Below are 21,044 nucleotides of genomic sequence, written 5' to 3' on the forward strand. Positions count from 1 at the left end.
AGTGGGAAATCTGCAAAAATCTGCAAAATTAATGAACATGCTGCGTTTTTTACCGCAATGCGATTTTTTTGCGGAAAAAAGCTCATCATGTGCACAAAAATTGCGGAATTCATTCTAAATGATGGGATGCTTAATATGTGCTGTTTTTTGCGGTTTTATAGCGTTTTTATAGAGAAAAAAAAACGTGAAAAAAAAAAATCAGCAACGTGTGCACATAGCCTTACAGTATGTGTGATAACAAATGCACCAGCTTTTGGCTCTGTAACAGGGTCCCATATAATTATTTGTATTTTAATTTCTAAGTTTACAATGCTACAAAAGTGACTTTTTGAAGCCAGAAATTCTATTATTATGAATTATTAAATATCTCAGAATCCTGGGCGGATATGCCAACCACACTTCCCCTTTGCCACACCTGTATTTCGTCTAACCAATCCAGATTCTCCAGATTCTGGTTGAATCTCCTAACTGGAATTGGACACAATATACCCCCTCCTCGGGCTTCCTCCCCCCTACCCTTGCCTCCTACCCTGTTTGTTAAATGTTTATATGCCCTCTTATACGTATGCTATAAACATATGTCCGTATTTAGGTTTTCTTCACCCTATTTGTAAAATTCAATAAAAAATTATTGGTTAAAAAAATTATATATCTCAGAAATTAGAGCCAATCTGGCAAAACCACAGTGTACCAGTGTAACAGGCCTTCACTGTTATAACTAAGCTACAGGATGGCGGAGAGGCCACTGACAATGGGGAAATTAAGGTTTCTAGGATTTCCTTTAAATTTAAGGAAAGTCTGAGTTCAGCAATCTCCATCTACACAGTGATTGACAGCTCTTCCTTTATACAATAGAAGAAAAGCTGTCAATCACTCAGAGTGGTCGGGGTAAGCAGGACTCACAGTCTCTCTCTGTGGTCGGGGTAAGCAGGCCTCACAGTCTCTCTCTGTGGTCGGGGTAAGCAGGCCTCACAGTCTCTCTCTGTGGTCGGGGTAAGCAGGCCTCACAGTCTCTCTCTGTGGTCGGGGTAAGCAGGCCTCACAGTCTCTCTCTGTGGTCGGGGTAAGCAGGCCTCACAGTCTCTCTCTGTGGTCGGGGTAAGCAGGACTCACAGTCTCTCTCTCTCTGTGGTCGGGGTAAGCAGGCCTCACAGTCTCTCTCTGTGGTCGGAGTAAGCAGGCCTCACAGTCTCTCTCTGTGGTCGGGGTAAGCAGGACTCAGTGTCTCTCTCTCTGTGGTCGGGGTAAGCAGGCCTCACAGTCTCTCTCTGTGGTCGGGGTAAGCAAGCCTCACAGTCTCTCTCTCTGTGGTCGGGGTAAGCAGGCCTCACAGTCTCTCTCTGTGGTCGGGGTAAGCAGGCCTCACAGTCTCTCTCTGTGGTCGGGGTAAGCAGGCCTCACAGTCTCTCTCTGTGGTCGGGGTAAGCAGGACTCACAGTCTCTCTCTCTCTGTGGTCGGGGTAAGCAGGCCTCACAGTCTCTCTCTGTGGTCGGAGTAAGCAGGCCTCACAGTCTCTCTTTGTAGTCGGGGTAAGCAGGCCTCACAGTCTCTCTCTGTGGTCGGAGTAAGCAGGCCTCACAGTCTCTCTCTCTGTGGTCGGAGTAAGCAGGCCTCACAGTCTCTCTCTCTGTGGTCGGAGTAAGCAGGCCTCACAGTCTCTCTCTCTGTGGTCGGAGTAAGCAGGCCTCACAGTCTCTCTCTCTGTGGTCGGGGTAAGCAGGCCTCACAGTCGCTCTCTCTGTGGTCGGAGTAAGCAGGCCTCACAGTCTCTCTCTCTGTGGTCGGGGTAAGCAGGACTCACAGTCTCTCTCTCTGTGGTCAGAGTAAGCAGGCCTCACAGGCTCTCTCTCTGTGGTCAGGGTAAGCAGGCCTCACAGTCTCTCTCTCTGTGGTCGGGGTAAGCAGGCCTCACAGTCTCTCTCTCTGTGGTCGGGGTAAGCAGGCCTCACAATCTCTCTTTGTGGTCGGGGTAAGCAGGCCTCAAAGTCTCTCTTTGTAGTCGGGGTAAGCAGGCCTCACAGTCTCTCTCTTTGTGGTCGGGGTAAGCAGGCCTCACAGTCTCTCTCTCTCTTTGTGGTCAGGGTAAGAAGGCCTCACAGTTTCTTTCTCTTTGTGCTCAGGGTAGGCAGGCCCCAGTCTCTCTCCTTGTGTTCGGGGCAAGCAGGACTCGCAGGCTCTCTTTGTGGTCGCGGCAAGCAGGACTCACAGGCTCTCTTTGTAACATAGTAACATAGTAACATAGTAAGGCCGAAAAAACACATTTGTCCATCCAGTTCAGCCTATATTCCATCATAATAAATCCCCAGATCTACGTCCTTCTACAGAACCTAATAATTGTATGATACAATATTGTTCTGCTCCAGGAAGACATCCAGGCCTCTCTTGAACCCCTTGACTGAGTTCGCCATCACCACCTCCTCAGGCAAGCAATTCCAGATTCTCACCGCCCTAACAGTAAAGAATCCTCTTCTATGTTGGTGGAAAAACCTTCTATCCTCCAGACGCAAAGAATGCCCCCTTGTGTCCGTCCCCTTCCTTGGTATAAACAGATCCTCAGCGAGATATTTGTATTGTCCCCTTATATACTTATACATGGTTATTAGATCGCCCCTCAGTCTTTTTTCTAGACTAAATAATCCTAATTTCGCTAATCTATCTGGGTATTGTAGTTCTCCCATCCCCTTTATTAATTTTGTTGCCCTCCTTTGTACTCTCTCTAGTTCCATTATCTCCTTCCTGAGCACCGGTGCCCAAAACTGGACACAGTACTCCATGTGCGGTCTAACTAGGGATTTGTACAGAGGCAGTATAATGCTCTCATCATGTGTATCCAGACCTCTCTTAATGCACCCCATGATCCTGTTTGCCTTGGCAGCTGCTGCCTGGCACTGGCTGCTCCAGGTAAGTTTATCATTAACTAGGATCCCCAAGTCCTTCTCCCTGTCAGATTTACCCAGTGGTTTCCCGTTCAGTGTGTAATGGTGATATTGATTCCTTCTTCCCATGTGTATAACCTTACATTTATCATTGTTAAACCTCATCTGCCACCTTTCAGCCCAAGTTTCCAACTTATCCAGATCCATCTGTAGCAGAATACTATCTTCTCTTGTATTAACTGCTTTACATAGTTTTGTATCATCTGCAAATATCGATATTTTACTGTGTAAACCTTCTACCAGATCATTAATGAATATGTTGAAGAGAACAGGTCCCAATACCGACCCCTGCGGTACCCCACTGGTCACAGCGACCCAGTTAGAGACTATACCATTTATAACCACCCTCTGCTTTTGTGGTTGGGACAAGCTGGACTCACAGGCTCTTTGTGGGCTGGGGAAGCAGGATTCACAATGGGCACCATTTAAAAACTACTTGCATGAAAGAACTACCGTAGGTCAAATAATAAAAATCCTATATTGCCAGGCTCCATATTTCCATGCTGCCTTTATACACAAATCTTAACAACTCCATTTAAAAACACCAAAGTAGTTTCCATGTAGATGTAACCTGTGCTCAGAGGTCAGAGCTTCCAAGAGATCAAAATAAGCGATTTCATAAAAGAAATGCTACCAGGGTTCATTACAGACAGAAGAACGGTAAGGTCGAGTCTTGTGAAAGGGGTACTTATCCTGAGAACAGCGGATTCATAATTTCCTGGTCTTGTGATTGGAGACACGTTTGTATGTCATAGTGCTGGGCCAGGGGGGTAAGAAATTAGGTGAAAAGTCAACGAAGGCGTAAAAGAAAGAAAAAAAACTGCATCCAGCCGGTAATGGAGACCAGATGTGATGGAAATCGCAATGGAAAAGCTAAATAAACAGCAAAGAGAAGACCGGATTTACATTGTATCGTGCATCCAAATTTATATTAAAAAAATAAATGGGAAGAATTTTTAGCTCTTGTGTTTATTTCACTGTATAATATTTGTAATATTTTTTTTCACAAAGTTCTATGACTAGAACAAAAGAAGAAAAATGGGGGGGGGGGGGGGAAAATGCAGAACGTTCCCCTTCTGTGTAATTGTGAAACCTGCGGCTGAGTCATTTTTCACTATATACGTAAAGGGTGCGGAGGTTACGGCACAGTTCTGCACCGACGAGGAGAGGACGGAGAGAAGGACAGCATCGAATGTCAGAAGGGTGAGTAACTCCGTCCTCCACCAGGACAATCCCCCGGACACACCAGGAAATAAGCAATCAGATCTTTAATAAATTAGGGCAATGATACTAAACATGGCTACAATATTACTATAGGGGAAGACAATATTACCAGCAGCACTACATCATTATTACACTTTATTCACTTTTTTGCTGTTTTTTTGCAAAATGTTGTATTTGGATAAATCAAGGGGAAAAAGATCGCACCAACGGGATTCGATACATGCCGTATCAGCAGATATTTTCACTTATCAGATGGCACTCTTTAATAGAGAAACTTCAAAAAAGAAAAAGATGATCTCAATGGGGATCTCCAATGGGCAGAAACACAACATAGTGGGAAAGCCCATTTGATTAAGCAAAGAGGGGGTAACAGGTCACCGGACCCAACAAGAGGAGGCAGCTGACCCAACGAGGGCAGGCAAAGAGCCAGGGGATCCAGCGAGGGCAGGGGGACAGCCGGCAGACACGGTGAGGGCAGGATGACAGCCGGCGGACCTGGCGAGGGCAGGGGGATCGCCAGCGGACCCGGCGAAGGCAGGGGGAGACCCGGCGAGAGCAGGGGACAGCCGGTGAGGGCAGGGGGCAGCTGGTGGACCCGGCGAGGGCAGGGGGATACCCGGCGAGAGCAGGGAACAGCCGGCGAGGGCAGGGGGACAGTCGGCGGACCGTCAAAGGCAGGGGACAGCCGGTGAGGGCAGGGGGACAGTCGGCGGACCCGTCAAGGGATGGGGACAGCCGGTGAGGGCAGGGGGACAGTCGGCAGACCCGTCAAGGGCAGGGGACAGCCGGTGAGGGCAGGGGGACAGCCAGCGGACCCGGCGAGGGGAGGGGGACAGCCGGTGAGGGCAGGGGGACAGCCAGCGAGGGCAGGGGGACAGCCAGCAAGGGCAGTGTGAGAGCCAGCGGACCCAGCAAAGGCAGTGTGAGAGCCAGCGAACCCAGCGAGGGCAGGAAGAGAGCTAGCGGACCCAGCGAGGGCAAGTACAGAGCGAGCAGACCCAGTGAGGGCAGGTGCAGAACCAGAACCAGTGGACCCAGTAAGGGCAGGCAAAAAGCCAGCGGACCCAGCGACAGCAGGGGGAGAGCCAGTGGACCTTGTGAGGGCAGGTAGAAAGATTCCAGACCCAGTGAAGGGAGACAGAGCATGTGGACCCAGCGATGTTGGGGACTACCTGCCACGGAATAGGGGGGATCCAAACTCAGCAGGGACAGGGCCACCAGTGGTAGTGGAATCTTTTTTTAATAAAAATCTCTGGCTGATATTAACAGCACATAATTTGCCCACGGTTTATAGAAGAGACATACAATCTCAGCAGAGTCCACGATGTTCACATCCATAACTACAGATCATTCAGTGCAATATTTATCACATCCACACAAAGTAAACATCCTGGATGTAAACTTGGTGCAATCACGTAGCACAAACTGTATCACTACCCAACATAATACCAAGAAAACAGCAAATTCCTTCAGAATATCCTTGGAAAAGAAGACAATAAGGGGGAGGTTTACACTGTAAAATAGCAGATTGTTTTCTGTGCAGGGAGTTTACGCCACATAAAGGTCAGGCTGTCCCTGCAGATACAGTGAAGATGATGATGGTGATTGTTTGTGCATTTGGGTTTTTATATCAATGATTTTTTTTCCCTCCAGTCTGTTGTGTCAGCACCACATTGTGGAAAGCAAAAAAAAAAAAAGTTGGGCAGAGGTTACATTAGTTCAAGCGTCTTGTTTAATTATCAACCAGTGCACTGTCTGTGCCTAATCTCCGCAGCGATATATATAGCCTAATAGTGAGGCAGGAAGGAGACACTCAGCAGCAGGATCCTCGGCAGCCAAGATGAAGGTCCTTCTCCTCCTCCTCCTGCCTCTGGTCTTCTCCGCGTCCATCGAGAAACTCGAGGACGGCCAGTTTGACTCTTTACCCGCAGAACCCAAATCTCGCTTCGCCATGCTGGACGACGTGAGGATCTTGGCCAACGGCCTCCTGCAGCTCGGCCACGGCCTGAAGGATTTCGTCCACAAGACCAAGGGGCAGATCAATGAGATTTTTCAGAAGCTCAACCTTTTCGACAAATCCTTTTACGACCTCTCGGAACAGACTAACGAGATCCGCGAGAAGGAAGAGGAGCTGAAGGAGAAGACGTCCAGGTTGCAAGAAAACAACGAGGAGCTGAAAAACCTGTCGAGTAAAATCTACTCCCAGATCGAGCATCTCCTGCAGGACAAGGTCCAACTTCAGGCCAAGATCGGCCGCCTGGAGGAGAAGCTCAATCAGATCACCGAGGGCCACCAAGAGTTCCAGGACCATAAAGAACTGGCCGCACTAAAGGTAAGAGACGATTGTACTAGGAAAGCGCTTAAAGGGCAACTCCTTACAATGCCAGAACAACGCACCGCAGGAAATGTTAGGAGTTGTAGTTTCACACACAATGAAACTTGTAATCGAGGCTCATGGGTACCGCAAAGGTAGGCGAGATCTTGAATTCCTCCTTATACTTCACTCCTGCAGCTAAGGGGCCACATCGCATCATGACTATCTCCGCGAGCGAATCCTTGGATGCACAACCTATGCAGAACTTCTCCACCGCCCGATTAATGCATGCTGCAAAGTTTTTAGATTTTTTTTTAATTGTTCACATGCACTTACATTCAATGGAGGAATTGCCTTTTAAGCAATTCCCTACTTCATGCAGTTTCTAAATAAACAGGGAAAGGTATAAATGTAGCATTGCTTATCTAGGTAGATTTGCCATTCAGGAGCCTGGAAAAGCTAAGTGATGAGTTCAGGGGGACTGTAAGGGTGGATTTGTAGTAAAGACCTTTCCAAATGTTCCATATTAGGGGGTCCGGGACCACCCATTTTCATTTGGTGCAAACCTTGTCAGCGTTGTGCCCAGACTTGCAGCCTGCCCAGATGGCACCATGCCATTATATGCATAGGAAATACCTTGTGCGCCCAAATTATACCCAGTCAACCCAAATTATTCACTGCCCTGTGCCCGGCCTCAGACTACACAGAAAATATGCCAAGGTGGAGTTTGTTAAATCAACTGCAGGGCAAGCTATTGCTCTCACTTATCTGCCATATAAACCCATCACACAAGTGTTGAACTCATCAGTGGCACAAATCTCTTCTGTCCTGACAGTCGCAATGTATCAGGAGGATTGTCTATAGACTGGATACAACTGTGACAAACCCCCATCTGTGAAAAGCAGTTTGACTTTCACTTTGTGAATGTTTTCATTTGCGGAAAGCAAACAGAGATCTTGACTATGGCGATGAATAAAAAAAAAGTTTAATAAAAAATTGCAAAACTTTCGATTCTGCAATGAGTTAAAAGTTTTGGGGTTGATTAGCTGTCCGCCAATGCTCCACCTTATATAAAGGCTCCTCGGATTCCTGCAGGGAATGGGGTTTTCTCGGGAGTGTCGGCCTCTTTCATCCCAGGGATACATGGCGCTTGCTCCTTATTGTCAGCGGTAATTTAGACAGGGCAGGCAGTGATCTGCTGCTAAGGAGCAACTGACAGATGAGAATTTGCCATTTTACCCAAAAATTGCTAAAAAATAATTAAAAATGTATTTCAGCAATACGTGGAGCAGCAAGACACGAACATACGCCGCCTCCTGAAGGTGGTCGCCGACCAGAATGTGCAACTCGATTATCAGAACAGCCAAATTAAGGATCTTGAAGACAAGGTGAGAAATGTCATTGAAACACCGGGTTACATGGGCTTCCCCCTGCAAGCAATGGCACAGCTTTAAAAAAGTTAAGCAAACAGCGCCCCCCACAAATGCAGGTTGTATGTGGTATTGCATCCCAGCTTCAATTCGACAATGGAGCTGAGCTGCAATACCGGACACAACCTGTAGACTACAGTGGTGGTGTTTTGGGAAGAAAATAGCAATGGTGCACTAATCTTATTCAATACGATTTTCAATTCTGCAAGCAGGATTCAGTATGAGAAGAGAGGCCACTTTCTGCTGTGGTGGATGGCGGCAGCAGATATTCACCATCATCTTCTCTTCCAGATCGGCAATGTCAGCGTGGTGGACAGTAAGAAGAGCTCACCCAGAAGCAACAAACTCGATGACCCCCGCGCCTTCAATCCAAGCTCAAACTTAACAGTACAGATGCTGGATCCCAATGGTAAAGACATTGTAAAAGCTGCACATGACCACTAGGGGGGGCTCCTGTAAGCATAACTAGCACTGAGTGCAGGAAGGATCGGGGGGCTATGATCTCCCCAATACAGTCATTTCTGGTGCCATCTTAAAGGTTACTGTTTAGGTAGGAAAGTGCTTGCTGCCGTAGAAAAAGTTTTATAAAGTTTCAAAGAAAAAAAAAACTTCCATTTTGCTCCATTTTTTTGCAGCCTGCAGTGTAAAGAATGATGGCATAGCTTCCGAGATGAAAACCTCCATTCTTTACAATGCAGGCTGAAAAAAAAAATGGAGCAAAATGGAAGTTTTGGTTTTTTTTTCTTTGAAACTTTATTAAACTTTTCCTACTGCAGAAAGAACTCTGTAGCGTAATTTTCAGATTATATAGACACGGTACATATATATTCAGGATATAAAATATTGGTTTTGTATTGAAAAAACTTTCATGTATATACACATCCTTAGACATAAATTTACGCCTCCATACTTTACACTGCAGCCTACATTCATAGAGTGAAAAACAAAAACAATCATGACGGTATATTAGGAGAATTGCCACTTATTGTTTTTTTCTAAGCTTTTTTTTTTAAGTTTTGTACTCTGTTAATAGTTCTGCCCCCCCCCCCCCCCCCCCCCACTCCTTGGAAATGATTATTAAAGTAATAACGTCACAGTCAGTCTTGTTCCTGTTGATAACTTCAAGATTTATCTCCCCCAGTTTCAGATCTGCCGCGGGACTGCAATGACATTTCCAATGATGGCGGGCGGCGGAGCGGCATCTACACCATAAGACCCAACAACAGCGCAGAGTTCGGCGTCTACTGTGAATTCACCGCAGGTAACAACGGGCGCTCGGAGATCATTATAGAGGCGAGATCTCCCTCCGCTCATCTCGGACTCCCATCACTGGCGGTGGACGGAACAGGGAGATCGTTTTACATATACACTATGGGCTCGATTCATCATTTGTGTTGTTTTTTTTTTTACTTTTCAAGTCCCTTTTTGTTGTTTTCATTGATTTTTTTTTAGGCCAATTTTTTTTTTTTTTTTTTTTTAAATGGTGCACGCAGTAGGTGAATTTCGGGCAAATTTTATTTAAAAAAAAAAAAACTATTTTGCAACTTTTTGTGACACAGTGTTTGTCTAAAATGTTGCACAAATTTGAGCAAAAACTTCAGGCCTGTGTAGAGTTACTTTACAAAGGGGGATTGGAGTAGAGTTGAGAAAAAAATGTGCAATTTAAAAAAAAAAAAAAAATTGACGAATCAAACAAAACTAGGTTTTGTTTTTTTTTAAAAAAAAGGCACAAAATGGAAGGCACCAAAAAAAAGGCTAAAACACAAACATGATTTAAAAAAAAGGCGTAAATGCAATAATAAATTGGGCCCTATATGTGGTTCATTTTGCTCTCTTGACCAATCAGAAGTGACAAGAGGGATCCTGTAGATCAGGGGTGTCAAACTGCATTCCTCGAGGGCCTCAAACCATGCGTGTTTTCAAGATTTCGTTGGTCGCTGTCACACATAACGATTTCCTTAACGATATCGTTGCTACGTCACAAAAATCAACGATATCGTTAACGATATCGTTATGTGTGACGGTACCTTAAGAGGGCTGCTGCCCAAGGCCCAGCAAGATAAGCACCGGTGCAGAGAGATTAAAAAAGACCCAAATCTGCAGATTGCACGGCACTTCTGGCTGCACGGCCCCCCAGCAGGAGTCCTGTCTCCGACAATAGTCCTAAGTCACTCTCGTCTTTCAGACACGGCGTGGACAGTCATCCAGAGGAGGACAGATGGATCCGTGGACTTTAATCAGACCTGGGAAGATTACACCAGAGGCTTCGGTGACCTCAGGGGTGAGTTCGTCTTGAAATGTCGCATCCCTCGAAAACCCTTAAAAAAAGGCTTAAACGATAAATCCGGCAGAAAGGGGCAGTGAGAACACATTACACATTCCGGGGAAAGTTGGGTGTCATCACCCGGCTCTCCCAGACTTCTGAGCGGCACAGCTGCCGGGCCGCGGCTGTCAGGTGTAGAATCAGGACGTCCGGAAACCTCCAGCACAGGAACTGCCATCATGGCTCATTCACTGGCTGCCACCCAGCTTTCCCTGAAACACAACTATGGAGGGCTAATATATGTCTATGGAACAGCCCACCTACCCACAGGGCAGATGACAAATGTGGGACCACTGAGGGTCCAACCGCTAGGACCCTCACTAATGACACCGCTGGGCTCAAAGAGTCTGCATGGAACAGTACTGAGCATGTGCAACCACTGCTGCACTCACTGGTCCGACATGTTCATGATCATCCCATGCATTCACACAGGGGATGAAGGCCCCCTCGCTCTCGGGACAGCTGGGGGGTCTAAGCAGCAATCATTCATTTACCATAGATTACGTGGCTATTCAACAACTGCCATTTTTGGGAAGACCCCTTGAGAATGATAGTAGAGGACTGATCCTACGTACAGACGGCACTGTGAGGTTCACCTTTGGCACAAGCCAGAGGACTGAGGCAACCTCATCCCGTTACTGTACAGCCCGTCTTCCCCATTGCATGGTGCCATCCCCATTACTCTACGGCCCACCGTCCCCATTGCATCACGCTGACCCCATTACTGTATGTCCCGCCATCCCCAATGCATCGCGCGGACCCAATTACTGTGTATCCCGCAGTCCCCATTGCATCACGCCGACCTCACTACTGTATGTTCCGCCATCCCCATTACTGTACGGCCCGTCATCCCCATTGCATCAAGCCGACCCCATTACTGTACGGCCCGCCGTCTCCATTGCATCACGCCGACCCCATTACTGTATATCCCGCCGTCCCTATTGCATCACGCCGACCCCATTACTGTACGGCCCACAGTCCCCATTGCATCACGCCGACCCCATTACTGTACGGCCCGCCATCCCCATTGCATCACGCCGACCCCATTACTGTACGGCCCACAGTCCCCATTGCATCACGCCGACCCCATTACTGTATGTCCCACCGTCCCCATTGCATCACGCTGACCCCATTACTGTATGTCCCGCCGTCCCTATTGCATCACGCCGACCCCATTACTGTACGGCCCACAGTCCCCATTGCATCACGCCAACCCCATTACTGTACGGCCCACAGTCCCCATTGCATCACGCCGACCCCATTACTGTATGTCCCGCCATCCCCATTGCATCACGCCGACCCCATTACTGTATATCCCGCCGTCCCTATTGCATCACGCCGACCCCATTACTGTACGGCCCGCCATCCCCATTGCATCACGCCGACCCCATTACTGTACGGCCCACAGTCCCCATTGCATCACGCCGACCCCATTACTGTATGTCCCACCGTCCCCATTGCATCACGCTGACCCCATTACTGTATGTCCCGCCGTCCCTATTGCATCACGCCGACCCCATTACTGTACGGCCCACAGTCCCCATTGCATCACGCCAACCCCATTACTGTACGGCCCACAGTCCCCATTGCATCACGCCGACCCCATTACTGTACGGCCCGCCGTCCCCATTGCATCACGCTGACCCCATTACTGTATGTCCCGCCATCCCCATTGCATCACGCCGCCCCCATTACTGTACGGCCCGCCGTCCCCATTGCATCACGCCAACCCCATTACTGTATGGTCCACAGTCCCCATTGCATCACGCCAACCCCATTACTGTATGTCCTGCCGTCCCCATTGGATCACGCTGACCCCATTACTGTATGTCCTGCCGTCCCCATTGGATCACGCTGACCCCATTACTGTATGTCCTGCTGTCCCCATTGGATCACGCTGACCCCATTGGATCACGCTGACCCCATTACTGTATGTCCCGCCGTCCCCATTGGATCACGCTGACCCCATTACTGTATGTCCTGCTGTCCCCATTGGATCACGCTGACCCCATTACTGTATGTCCTGCTGTCCCCATTGGATCACGCTGACCCCATTACTGTATGTCCCGCTGTCCCCATTGCATCACGCCGACACCACGCAGACACCATTTATGTCGGCAGACATCTCATTATCTAAAAGAGGCAATCAAGCTGAGAAGCCCATCGTCCAACCCCGGAGGGCCAATCACCGGGGGCCGCTGCTGGATCACACGACACCGCCTTTGTTTACACTGGTTAATAAATCACCGCACACAGACCCAAAACTAACAGAGCTGCACTCACTGGCACAACGCTGGGTCAAAACATGGACCAGGGGGCGACTACCGCCGCACGAGACCGCTATAAATACACATAACAGGGTCAATAAAGACAGAAAGCAGTGACCCAGTCTGTAATAATACGGTCACAGAAAGTGACGCTTTGTGCAATTTTCTAAAATAAGTTAACTATTTATTACATGAAAAAAGAGACAATTGCTTGTTCTGCTATGTCCCTTTGAGATCCTTCAAGGGGGTTATCCATGGTAATGAAAAAGATGCTCACAGCATAAAAATACTTATAAAGTAATAAAACAAGTTATGCTCAACATTTTACTTCCGACTGCTCCAGATCTGTGGCCCCGATGCTCCCGACTCCAGGCCTCTGGTATATGCAGACAAACATCTAGGGGCAAGTGTGCGCTATTTCTTCATTTTACCTGTATTGCTGATGCGGTGTTCAGCCTTTTCATTACCGTGGATGACCCCTTTAAATCTTAAAGGGATATACTGGTATCAACAAATGTAGCTTTTGACTGAGTGCAACTTTTCCATCATCTCGGACAGCCCCTTTAAGACATTTATAGTGTCCTCTCGTTTCCAGGTGAATTCTGGCTCGGCCTGCAGAAGATCTTCTCTCTGTCCCAACAGGCGGACTACATCCTGCACATCGAGCTGCAGGACTGGAAGAATAACAATCGCTTTGTGGAGTATTTATTCTCACTGGGGAATGAGGACACGAGCTTCACCCTGCAACTGTCCCAGGTCCTGGGGAACGTGCCGGGCGCTCTGCCCGAATACACCCCGCTGCCCTTCTCTACCAGCGACCACCACTCCCAACATCTCAAGTGTGCAGAAACATCATCAGGTAATGCACCGAGCAGAGCGATGGGTAGAGCCCCTCGGCCAGCCTTATGGGGGTCATCCAGAGCCTCTCACTTCCGCATTGAGGGGCACCAGCGTCCACTAGGTCTTGTCCAGATCTCCTAAATAGGCCTACCTACCTATATCAGACAGTCAGCTATATGCCAGACCTCCCAACGAGGACGCAAGAGGAGCAGGAATATCACTTTAAGAAATCTGCGCACAGACTTGGGAAAGATGCCGGCACAGAGGAGCAAATCCCTAACACTTGCACAAAAATGCATAATGCAGCACTTAAAATGTTAACCCTTGATTGTCAAGTAGATGCATGGCGTTCATGGAAAGAAAAAGTCATTTTTGTCTACTATTTAAATACGTTATTTTCCTGAAATTTTTATCTCCTCTCAAAGGGGACAACCCCTTCTCAAATCCCTGTCCCCCCACCACCCAAGTAAAATAATAGCATACACAGTCACCTCTAGCACTGGCGTTGGTCTAGCGGTGTCCCGGGAGAACCAGTGCCGACACCTCTGGAATGGCGCTGACACCGGAGGGGAGTATACCTGCCATTACTTTAATTGGGTAAAACAGTGATTGAGAAAGGGATGTCCAAGCCCAGGACAACCCCTTTTAAGGTGGTTGTCCAATACTTTGATAAGATCATCACTATCAGTCGGCAAGAGTTCGACCTCCCAGCACAAAAGCAGATCAGCTGTTTGCAAGTTCCATGGCATCAGGAGGTACACAGTGTAAAGGTACCGTCACACTTAGCGACGCTGCAGCGATACCGACAACGATCCGGATCGCTGCAGCGTCGCTGTTTGGTCGCTGGAGAGCTGTCACACAGACCGCTCTCCAGCGACCAACGATGCCGGTAACCAGGGTAAACATCGGGTAACTAAGCGCGGCCCTGCGCTTAGTAACCCGATGTTTACCCTGGTTACCAGTGAAGACATCGCTGAATCGGTGTCACACACGCCGATTCAGCGATGTCTGTGGGGAGTCCAGCGACCAAATAAAGTTCTGGACTTTCTTCCCCGACCAGCGACAGCACAGCAGGGGCCTGATTGCTGCTGCCTGTCACACTGGACGATATCGCTAGCGAGGACGCTGCAACGTCACGGATCGCTAGCGATATCGTCTAGTGTGACGGTACCTTAAGAGCTGGAACAGCACAGCTCCGGACACTGCATACAAGCCACTCCCAGGTACTGCAGTTCAGCTCCTATTGAAGTGAATGTGATCTGAGCTGCAGTCCTAGAGATCTGCCACTGCATGGTGTACGGAGCTGTGCTGTTCTGGCTGGGTACACTGTAAACTTCCCATGGTCATGACTCCAGCTATCAGCTGGACGGTAGTGGTGCCAAGTGTGGGACCAAATAGCATTTGCCGGCCTAAAGGTCATTAATATCATACAGTCACTGAGGACTTCCACCGATCAGCTGTGCTCTATCTGATGGATTGATCATCAATATGAAGAACCCCCATTTAAGGTCCTCCAGCTTTGAGACCATTTTTCTAAACTTTCCAACATAATGGCGGTTCCCAATATGTCCTGGAGCAAGAACTTACAAAATTTGCAATGAACCAAGAAACCTGCATTGCTCAAAGTTTTCACTTCCAAGGTTTGGGCTAAATATCTCCCCCCTTTGTTGCAGGTGGATGGTGGAAAGCGTCCTGCGGAGGAACCAACCTGAACGCTAAGTACAGATCCAGGGTGAAAGGAGAGCGGCGGCGAGTACAAGGCTTGTCCTGGAAACCAGAGAAGGGGAGAATGTACTCGCTCAGGTCCACCAAGATCATGCTTTACCGCACAGAGATGGAAAATTTTGAGTAGGGGCAAAGGGATCCTCGATTGAGGAACAAGCCTCACATCAGTCACCAGATGCTTCATAGAGGACTTTCCGATTCCGGAGGACTAATAGCGCTCCTCCGGGGACTGCAGAGATCATTCGATTCCATGTGGGGTGGAAGACGGGACTCGTAGAAGCCGTAAACCCGCCCCTAAGAATCGTGCACTGTGATGTAACCTGGGGGGGGGTTTCATAAAAACACAACAGGCCGCAGGGTACTGCACCATTAATAATGACTGATGTACAGTGGGGAGAAAGTTACTCTTAAAGGGGTATTCCCAGTATGTAATGAAGACGGACCAAGCTATAGTAACAGCTACCTGGAAATAATTACTGTATTTAGATGTAAATGTTACTTGGGGAGTGGGGTGTCCTGGCTCTTATTGAAGAGACGTAGCAGTGTATGGAGACTTATTCACAGGCAATGCTTTATGGGAAAAGGAATATGCTAATTACCCCAATCCTGTTTTATCTGGATGAATGCAAATTTGCAATAGAATGAATATGGAGCAAAAGCTAGAATGTTACAATGTTTTTTATAAGCTTCTCTTTCAATTTTTAGCAGACCTGTCACTTAATATGTTTATTTTTTTCTACCTGGTGTAAATGCCGCTGTTCTCCTGAATTCACCGATGTTTTTCTTTTCTTCCTGCGCCTCTCTGTTCCTGAGATATGGCCTCCTCTTCCCTGTGTATAAATCTATTTGTCCATCTGGGTGTGGCCATCAAGATGACGCCCACAGGGAAGAGCGGAGAAGCACGCCCACTAGGATAAGAAAACTAGAAGAAAAGTCCGTATCTCAGGAACAGAGAGGAGCAAAAACTAAATAAACACATTGCCCGATTCAGGAAAACAGTGGCATTTGCACCAGGTGAAAAAAAATTACAGATTTCTGGCAAGTGACAGGTCTTCTTTAAAGGCTATAATGAAGATGGCAATGAGATAGCAAAATTTATAGACTGATAAACAACAAGAATTTGGTGGATTCCTGACTTATAAATCATTAAGAAAGGGGGTCATATTGCTAATTTTAAGTCTTAACTGCAAAAAATCTCCAAAATGTGTAAATACTGGTGCCCAAAACTGTAAGAGAGACCTCTGTTTCCACTGTATTTATCTAGAGGCTCTTTTGGATCAGTAGTTAGACTGCCCCTTTAAGCAGTCGTGGGCTTAACTATCACTAAGTCATATTGACTTCTGTACTGTAAGCTTATTATATTAATAGCCGCAACGTCTGTAGGACTGGATACACTGCTCATTTGGCTTCTTTAGTTTTTTATATGTATTATGGACGTTTAGAAACGTGACATTATATTGCCGGAATTTTTAATATGTTTTGTAATAATAAAGATGAAGACTGCAGACTTCCCACAGAGTGGTGTTATTCTTCCTCTGGGATATTTATGGTATATCTACAGGAAATCCCATAAACATCTGATCAATGCAGGTCCTGCAGCTGGGACTTCATTCCAGAAAGCACGAAAACGCAAAAGAGGTGGTGGCGACACGTGAGGTTCTAGCTATTAATATTTATGGGAGTTTGTACAAAAAAACTAGCCCAGCACAAATGTTCTCAGCAAGCATATGCCTCCAGCAATCTCACAGTCCAGCATTTCCTCCTCTCCCCCGCTCTCCTTTCCGCATTCTCCCTCACTCTCCCTTGCCTTCCTTTCCGCCTCTGCCTCGCTCTCCTGCCTTCCTTTCTGCCTCCTTCTCCCTTGCCTTCCTTTCTGCCTCTCCCTCGCTCTCCCCACCTTCCCTTCCGCCTCGCTCTCCGCACCTTCCTTTCCGCCTCGCTCTCCGCACCTTCCTTTCCGCCTCGCTCTCCGCACCTTCCTTTCCGCCTCGCTCTCCGCACCTTCCTTTCCGCCTCGCTCTCCGCACCTTCCTTTCCGCCTCGCTCTCCGCACCTTCCTTTCCGCCTCGCTCTCCGCACCTTCCTTTCCGCCTCGATCTCCCCACCTTCCTTTCCGCCTCGCTCTCCCCACCTTCCTTTCCGCCTCGCTCTCCGCACCTTCCTTTCCGCCTCGCTCTCCGAACCTTCCTTTCCGCATCGCTCTCCTCACCTTCCTTTCCGCATCGCTCTCCGCACCTTCCTTTCCGCCTCGCTCTCCCCACCTTCCTTTCCGCCTCGCTCTCCCCACCTTCCTTTCCGCCTCGCTCTCCCCACCTTCCTTTCCGCCTCGCTCTCCCCACCTTCCTTTCCGCCTCGCTCTCCCCACCTTCCTTTCCGCCTCGCTCTCCCCACCTTCCTTTCCGCCTCGCTCTCCCCACCTTCCTTTCCGCTTCGCTCTCCCCACCTTCCTTTCCGCTTCACTCTCCCCACCTTCCTTTCCGCCTCGCTCTCCCCACCTTCCTTTCCTCCTTGCTCTCCCCATCTTCTTTTCCGCCTCGCTCTCACCACCTTCCTTTCTGCCTCTGCTTCGCTCTCCCACCTTCCTTTCTGTGTTGCTCTCCCGCCTTCCTTTCTGCCTTGCTCTCCCCCATCTTCCTTTCCGCCTCGCTCTCCCGCCTTTCTTTCTGCCTCTGCTTCACTCTCCCACCTTCCTTTCCGCCTCGCTCTCCCCACCTTCCTTTCTTCCTCGCTCTCCCCACCTTCCTTTCCGCCTCGCTCTCCCGCCTTTCTTTCTGCCTCTGCTTCGCTCTCCCACCATCCTTTCCGCCTCGCTCTCCCCACCTTCCTTTCCGCCTCGCTCTCCCACCTTCTTTTCCAACTCTGCTTCGATCTCCCACATTCCAAGAAATAGAACGGAGAGACCAAAAAAAGACCCAAAATCCTCTGTACTTACTCCCATAATCAAGGGATGTAAAACATGCATTTTCTGCCTCTGTTTTTCCATATGGAGTCAAGAGCACAACACTGGGGGGGGGGACGGGGGGACGGCAAGGAACATCAGCGACTTAAGCACAAATTTACACAAATCAGATGAAGGTGATCGATTCCTATAAAAGTGAATAGAAGCTGAACTGCAATACCAGAGAACGGCCACTACACAACGTATGCCGCTGTGCATCATGTACTGCCCACCTGCTAACAGTTGGTTGATGGTGGTGCCGATCACAGGACCCCCAACAAGTGATATTCATGCCTTACCCTGGACAGCCCCTTTAAATGTTGGCATTGCCCCAGTTAACCATGCGGAAGTCTTGCTCTGCCTCTTTCCCATATTATGAAGTATTTACTTTGGTTAATATTATGTGCCGCCTGTTTTTCCACTTTATGGAAAGTGAGCCGTGATCTTTACTTAGCGCTCGCTCAGGATAAGCAGCTTGTTACTTATAATGAAAAGAAACTCCTTTAAAAGTCTTTGTTTCCAGAAGGAATCGCAGCTCTGGAGCGCAGAACGGCACCAGTAAATACCTTCCCTTCCCATAACTCACGTCTCACAGCGATCATCAGCCGGGCCGGCGGCCCTCGGGGACGACTATATTACAGGCGACAGTGATTATCCCGTCATATTGATTACACTCTCCGAGTTCTCTTAACCTTCAAAGAAAATGTCAACTGGTCTCCTGGGCCGACGCCGGGGGTCTACGGAGGTCCGGGGGACTAGAGGTTGTTCAGAGGAGAGGTGACTGCTGCTACCTCTGCAACTAGCAAAGAGGCGCGGAGGATATAAAGGGAGTGGGATCATCAATGGAGGAGTCATAAAAGCTGCAGATTGCTGCTATTGACGGATATGGGAGCGACAAACCCGCGGAGAATGAGGAGATTACATTGAGCACAGGAACAATTAGAGCTGGAAGATGAGCAATTACAGGAAATTCCGTATATATAATAACAACTTTACTTACAGTGAACAGTTTATACATAGAATAATGTACAGTACATATAGTCCCATTACATTACTGATCCTGAGTTACATCCTGTATTATACCCCAGAGCTGCACTCACTATTCTGCTGGTGCATTCACTGTGTACATACATTACATTACTGATCCTGAGTTACCTCCTGTATTATACTCCAGAGCTGCACTCACTATTCTGCTGGTGCAGTCACTGTGTACATACATTACATTACTGATCCTGAGTTACATCCTGTATTATACTCCAGAGCTGCACTCACTATTCTGCTGGTGCAGTCACTGTGCATATACATTACATATATGAGCTTTATATAACCCGACCACCCACCATTGATTGGTACCTTGCAGCCTATGCACAGAGTAGGCAGAAAGATGTCAATCAATGATGTGGATAAAGCTCATCACTGAGAAGACCATTAGAGCTGAAGATAAAACAGTGAGAGTATCAAAACTGCAGCAAGCAGCCCAGTGAGTGACATAGCTGGAATCAGGCACCCTGCCCCTATTCTATGCTGCCCTCCGACTGAGAAGCATAAATCTGAGGTGACAACAACCCCAAAGGTTTCTTTTTTTTTTCAGATTTATCAAATAAGCTGAGAAGCGTCTTGTACGTCACCTGTAAGTGGTGTTGGGGACGTAGACGTCTCGGGCGGGGAACTCCAGGATGTCTCTGGTCGGCCGCACTCTGCTGTCTGGATACGGCTTCACTTGTAACAGTTCGGGTGTCAGGCAATAATTGGGGTTGTCAGGTGCCGGCGAGATGTCGATCTTCAGCTGAGCTGGAAAATAGAACAATCTGGGATTCAGAGTCTTATATCCTTTTATAAAAGATGCTAGATATTATACCCCCCCTTAAAGGGAATGTATCATATATATAGTTTCTTGTAATTGGTTTGTATGTTCTTATTCTGGATTATTTTTGTTCTTTCTTTACAGCATTATGGGAGCACCCATCTAATCTGAGCATCTGATATGAGAATTTATAGCAGCTAGAGGTGGGGGAGGTGAGCTGTGACATCACCTATTGTGAATGGTGGATCCTGTGTTATCTACTGTATATAGAGGTGTTATCAGTCATTGTACAGGAGGGGGAGGTGAGCTGTGACATCACCTATTGTGAATGGTGGATCCTGTATTATCTATTGTATATAGAGATGTTATCAGTCATTGTACAGGAGGAGGAGGTGAGCTGTGACATCTATTGTGAATGGTTGATTCTGTGTCATCTCCTGTGCATAGAGGTGTCACCGGTCAGTGTAATGAGATTTTTTTTTTTTTTAACCCCTTTCTGACCTCGGACGGGATAGTACGTCCGAGGTCAGATCCCCTGCTTTGATGTGGGCTCCAGCGGTGAGCCCACATCAAAGCCTCGACATGTCAGCTGTTTTGAACAGCTGACATGTGCGCGCAATAGCGGCGAGTGCAATCGAGATCCTTGAGACCTCTATGGTTACTGATGCCGGTTTGCTGTGAGCACCACCCTGTGGTCAGCGCTCATAGCAAGCCTGTAATTAAGCTACATAGAGCGATCTGATGATCGCTGCTATGTAGCAGAGCCGATCAGGCTATGCCAGCTTCTAGCCTCACATGGAGGCTATTGAAGCATGGCACAAGTAAAAAAAAAATGTTTAAAAATTTTTTAAAAAAATATGCAATAAATAAAAAAAAAATAAAAGTTTAAATCACCCCCCTTTCGCCCCATTCAAAATAAAACAATAAAAGTAAAATCAAATATACACATATTTGGTATCGCCGCGTTCAGAATCGCCCGATCTATCAATAAAAAAAGGGATTAACCTAATCGCTAAACGGCGTAGCGAGAAAAAAATTTGAAAAGCCAAAATTACGTTTTTTTTGTTCGCTGCGACATTGCATTAAAATGCAATAACGGGCGATCAAAAGAACGTATCTGCACCAAAATCATATTACTACAAACGTCAGCTCGGCATGCAAAAAATAAACCCTCACCTGACCCCAGATCACAAAAAATGGAGACGCTACGTTTATCGGAAAATTGCACAATTCTTTTTGTTT

At 47.7% G+C, this 21,044-nt stretch overlaps 2 protein-coding genes across 6 annotated transcripts in view; one reads left to right on the forward strand and one right to left on the reverse strand.

The window, feature by feature from the left end:
• Positions 1–21,044, reverse strand: part of DOCK7 (dedicator of cytokinesis 7) — a 131,583-nt gene that overhangs the window by 79,070 nt on the left and 31,469 nt on the right. For all 5 annotated transcript variants that reach the window (XM_069738179.1, XM_069738177.1, XM_069738176.1 and 2 more), the window contains exon 14: positions 19,627–19,789. In XM_069738179.1, coding sequence (XP_069594280.1) covers positions 19,627–19,789 — 163 coding nt within the window. The remainder of the gene's footprint in view (positions 1–19,626; positions 19,790–21,044) is intronic.
• Positions 4,042–16,570, forward strand: ANGPTL3 (angiopoietin like 3). Its single transcript, XM_069738174.1, has 8 exons — positions 4,042–4,140; positions 5,815–6,493; positions 7,753–7,863; positions 8,197–8,314; positions 9,047–9,166; positions 10,091–10,186; positions 13,091–13,354; positions 15,009–16,570. The coding sequence occupies exons 2-8, from the start codon at positions 6,002–6,004 to the stop codon at positions 15,185–15,187; spliced, it is 1,380 nt and encodes a 459-aa protein (XP_069594275.1). The 5' UTR covers positions 4,042–4,140; positions 5,815–6,001; the 3' UTR covers positions 15,188–16,570.

This window comes from Ranitomeya imitator, chromosome 8 (genome assembly GCF_032444005.1).
Source record: "Ranitomeya imitator isolate aRanImi1 chromosome 8, aRanImi1.pri, whole genome shotgun sequence".
In the NCBI taxonomy this organism is placed as follows: domain Eukaryota; kingdom Metazoa; phylum Chordata; class Amphibia; order Anura; family Dendrobatidae; genus Ranitomeya; species Ranitomeya imitator.

Excerpts from the sequence above, each read along its gene's own strand:
- ANGPTL3 (XM_069738174.1), top strand. The coding sequence starts at position 6,002 with ATGAAGGTCCTTCTCCTCCTCCTCCTGCCTCTGGTCTTCTCCGCGTCC. Across the intron at positions 9,167-10,090 it reads CTACTGTGAATTCACCGCAG|ACACGGCGTGGACAGTCATC; the intron begins GTAACAACGGGC and ends CTCGTCTTTCAG. Across the intron at positions 13,355-15,008 it reads GTGTGCAGAAACATCATCAG|GTGGATGGTGGAAAGCGTCC; the intron begins GTAATGCACCGA and ends CCTTTGTTGCAG.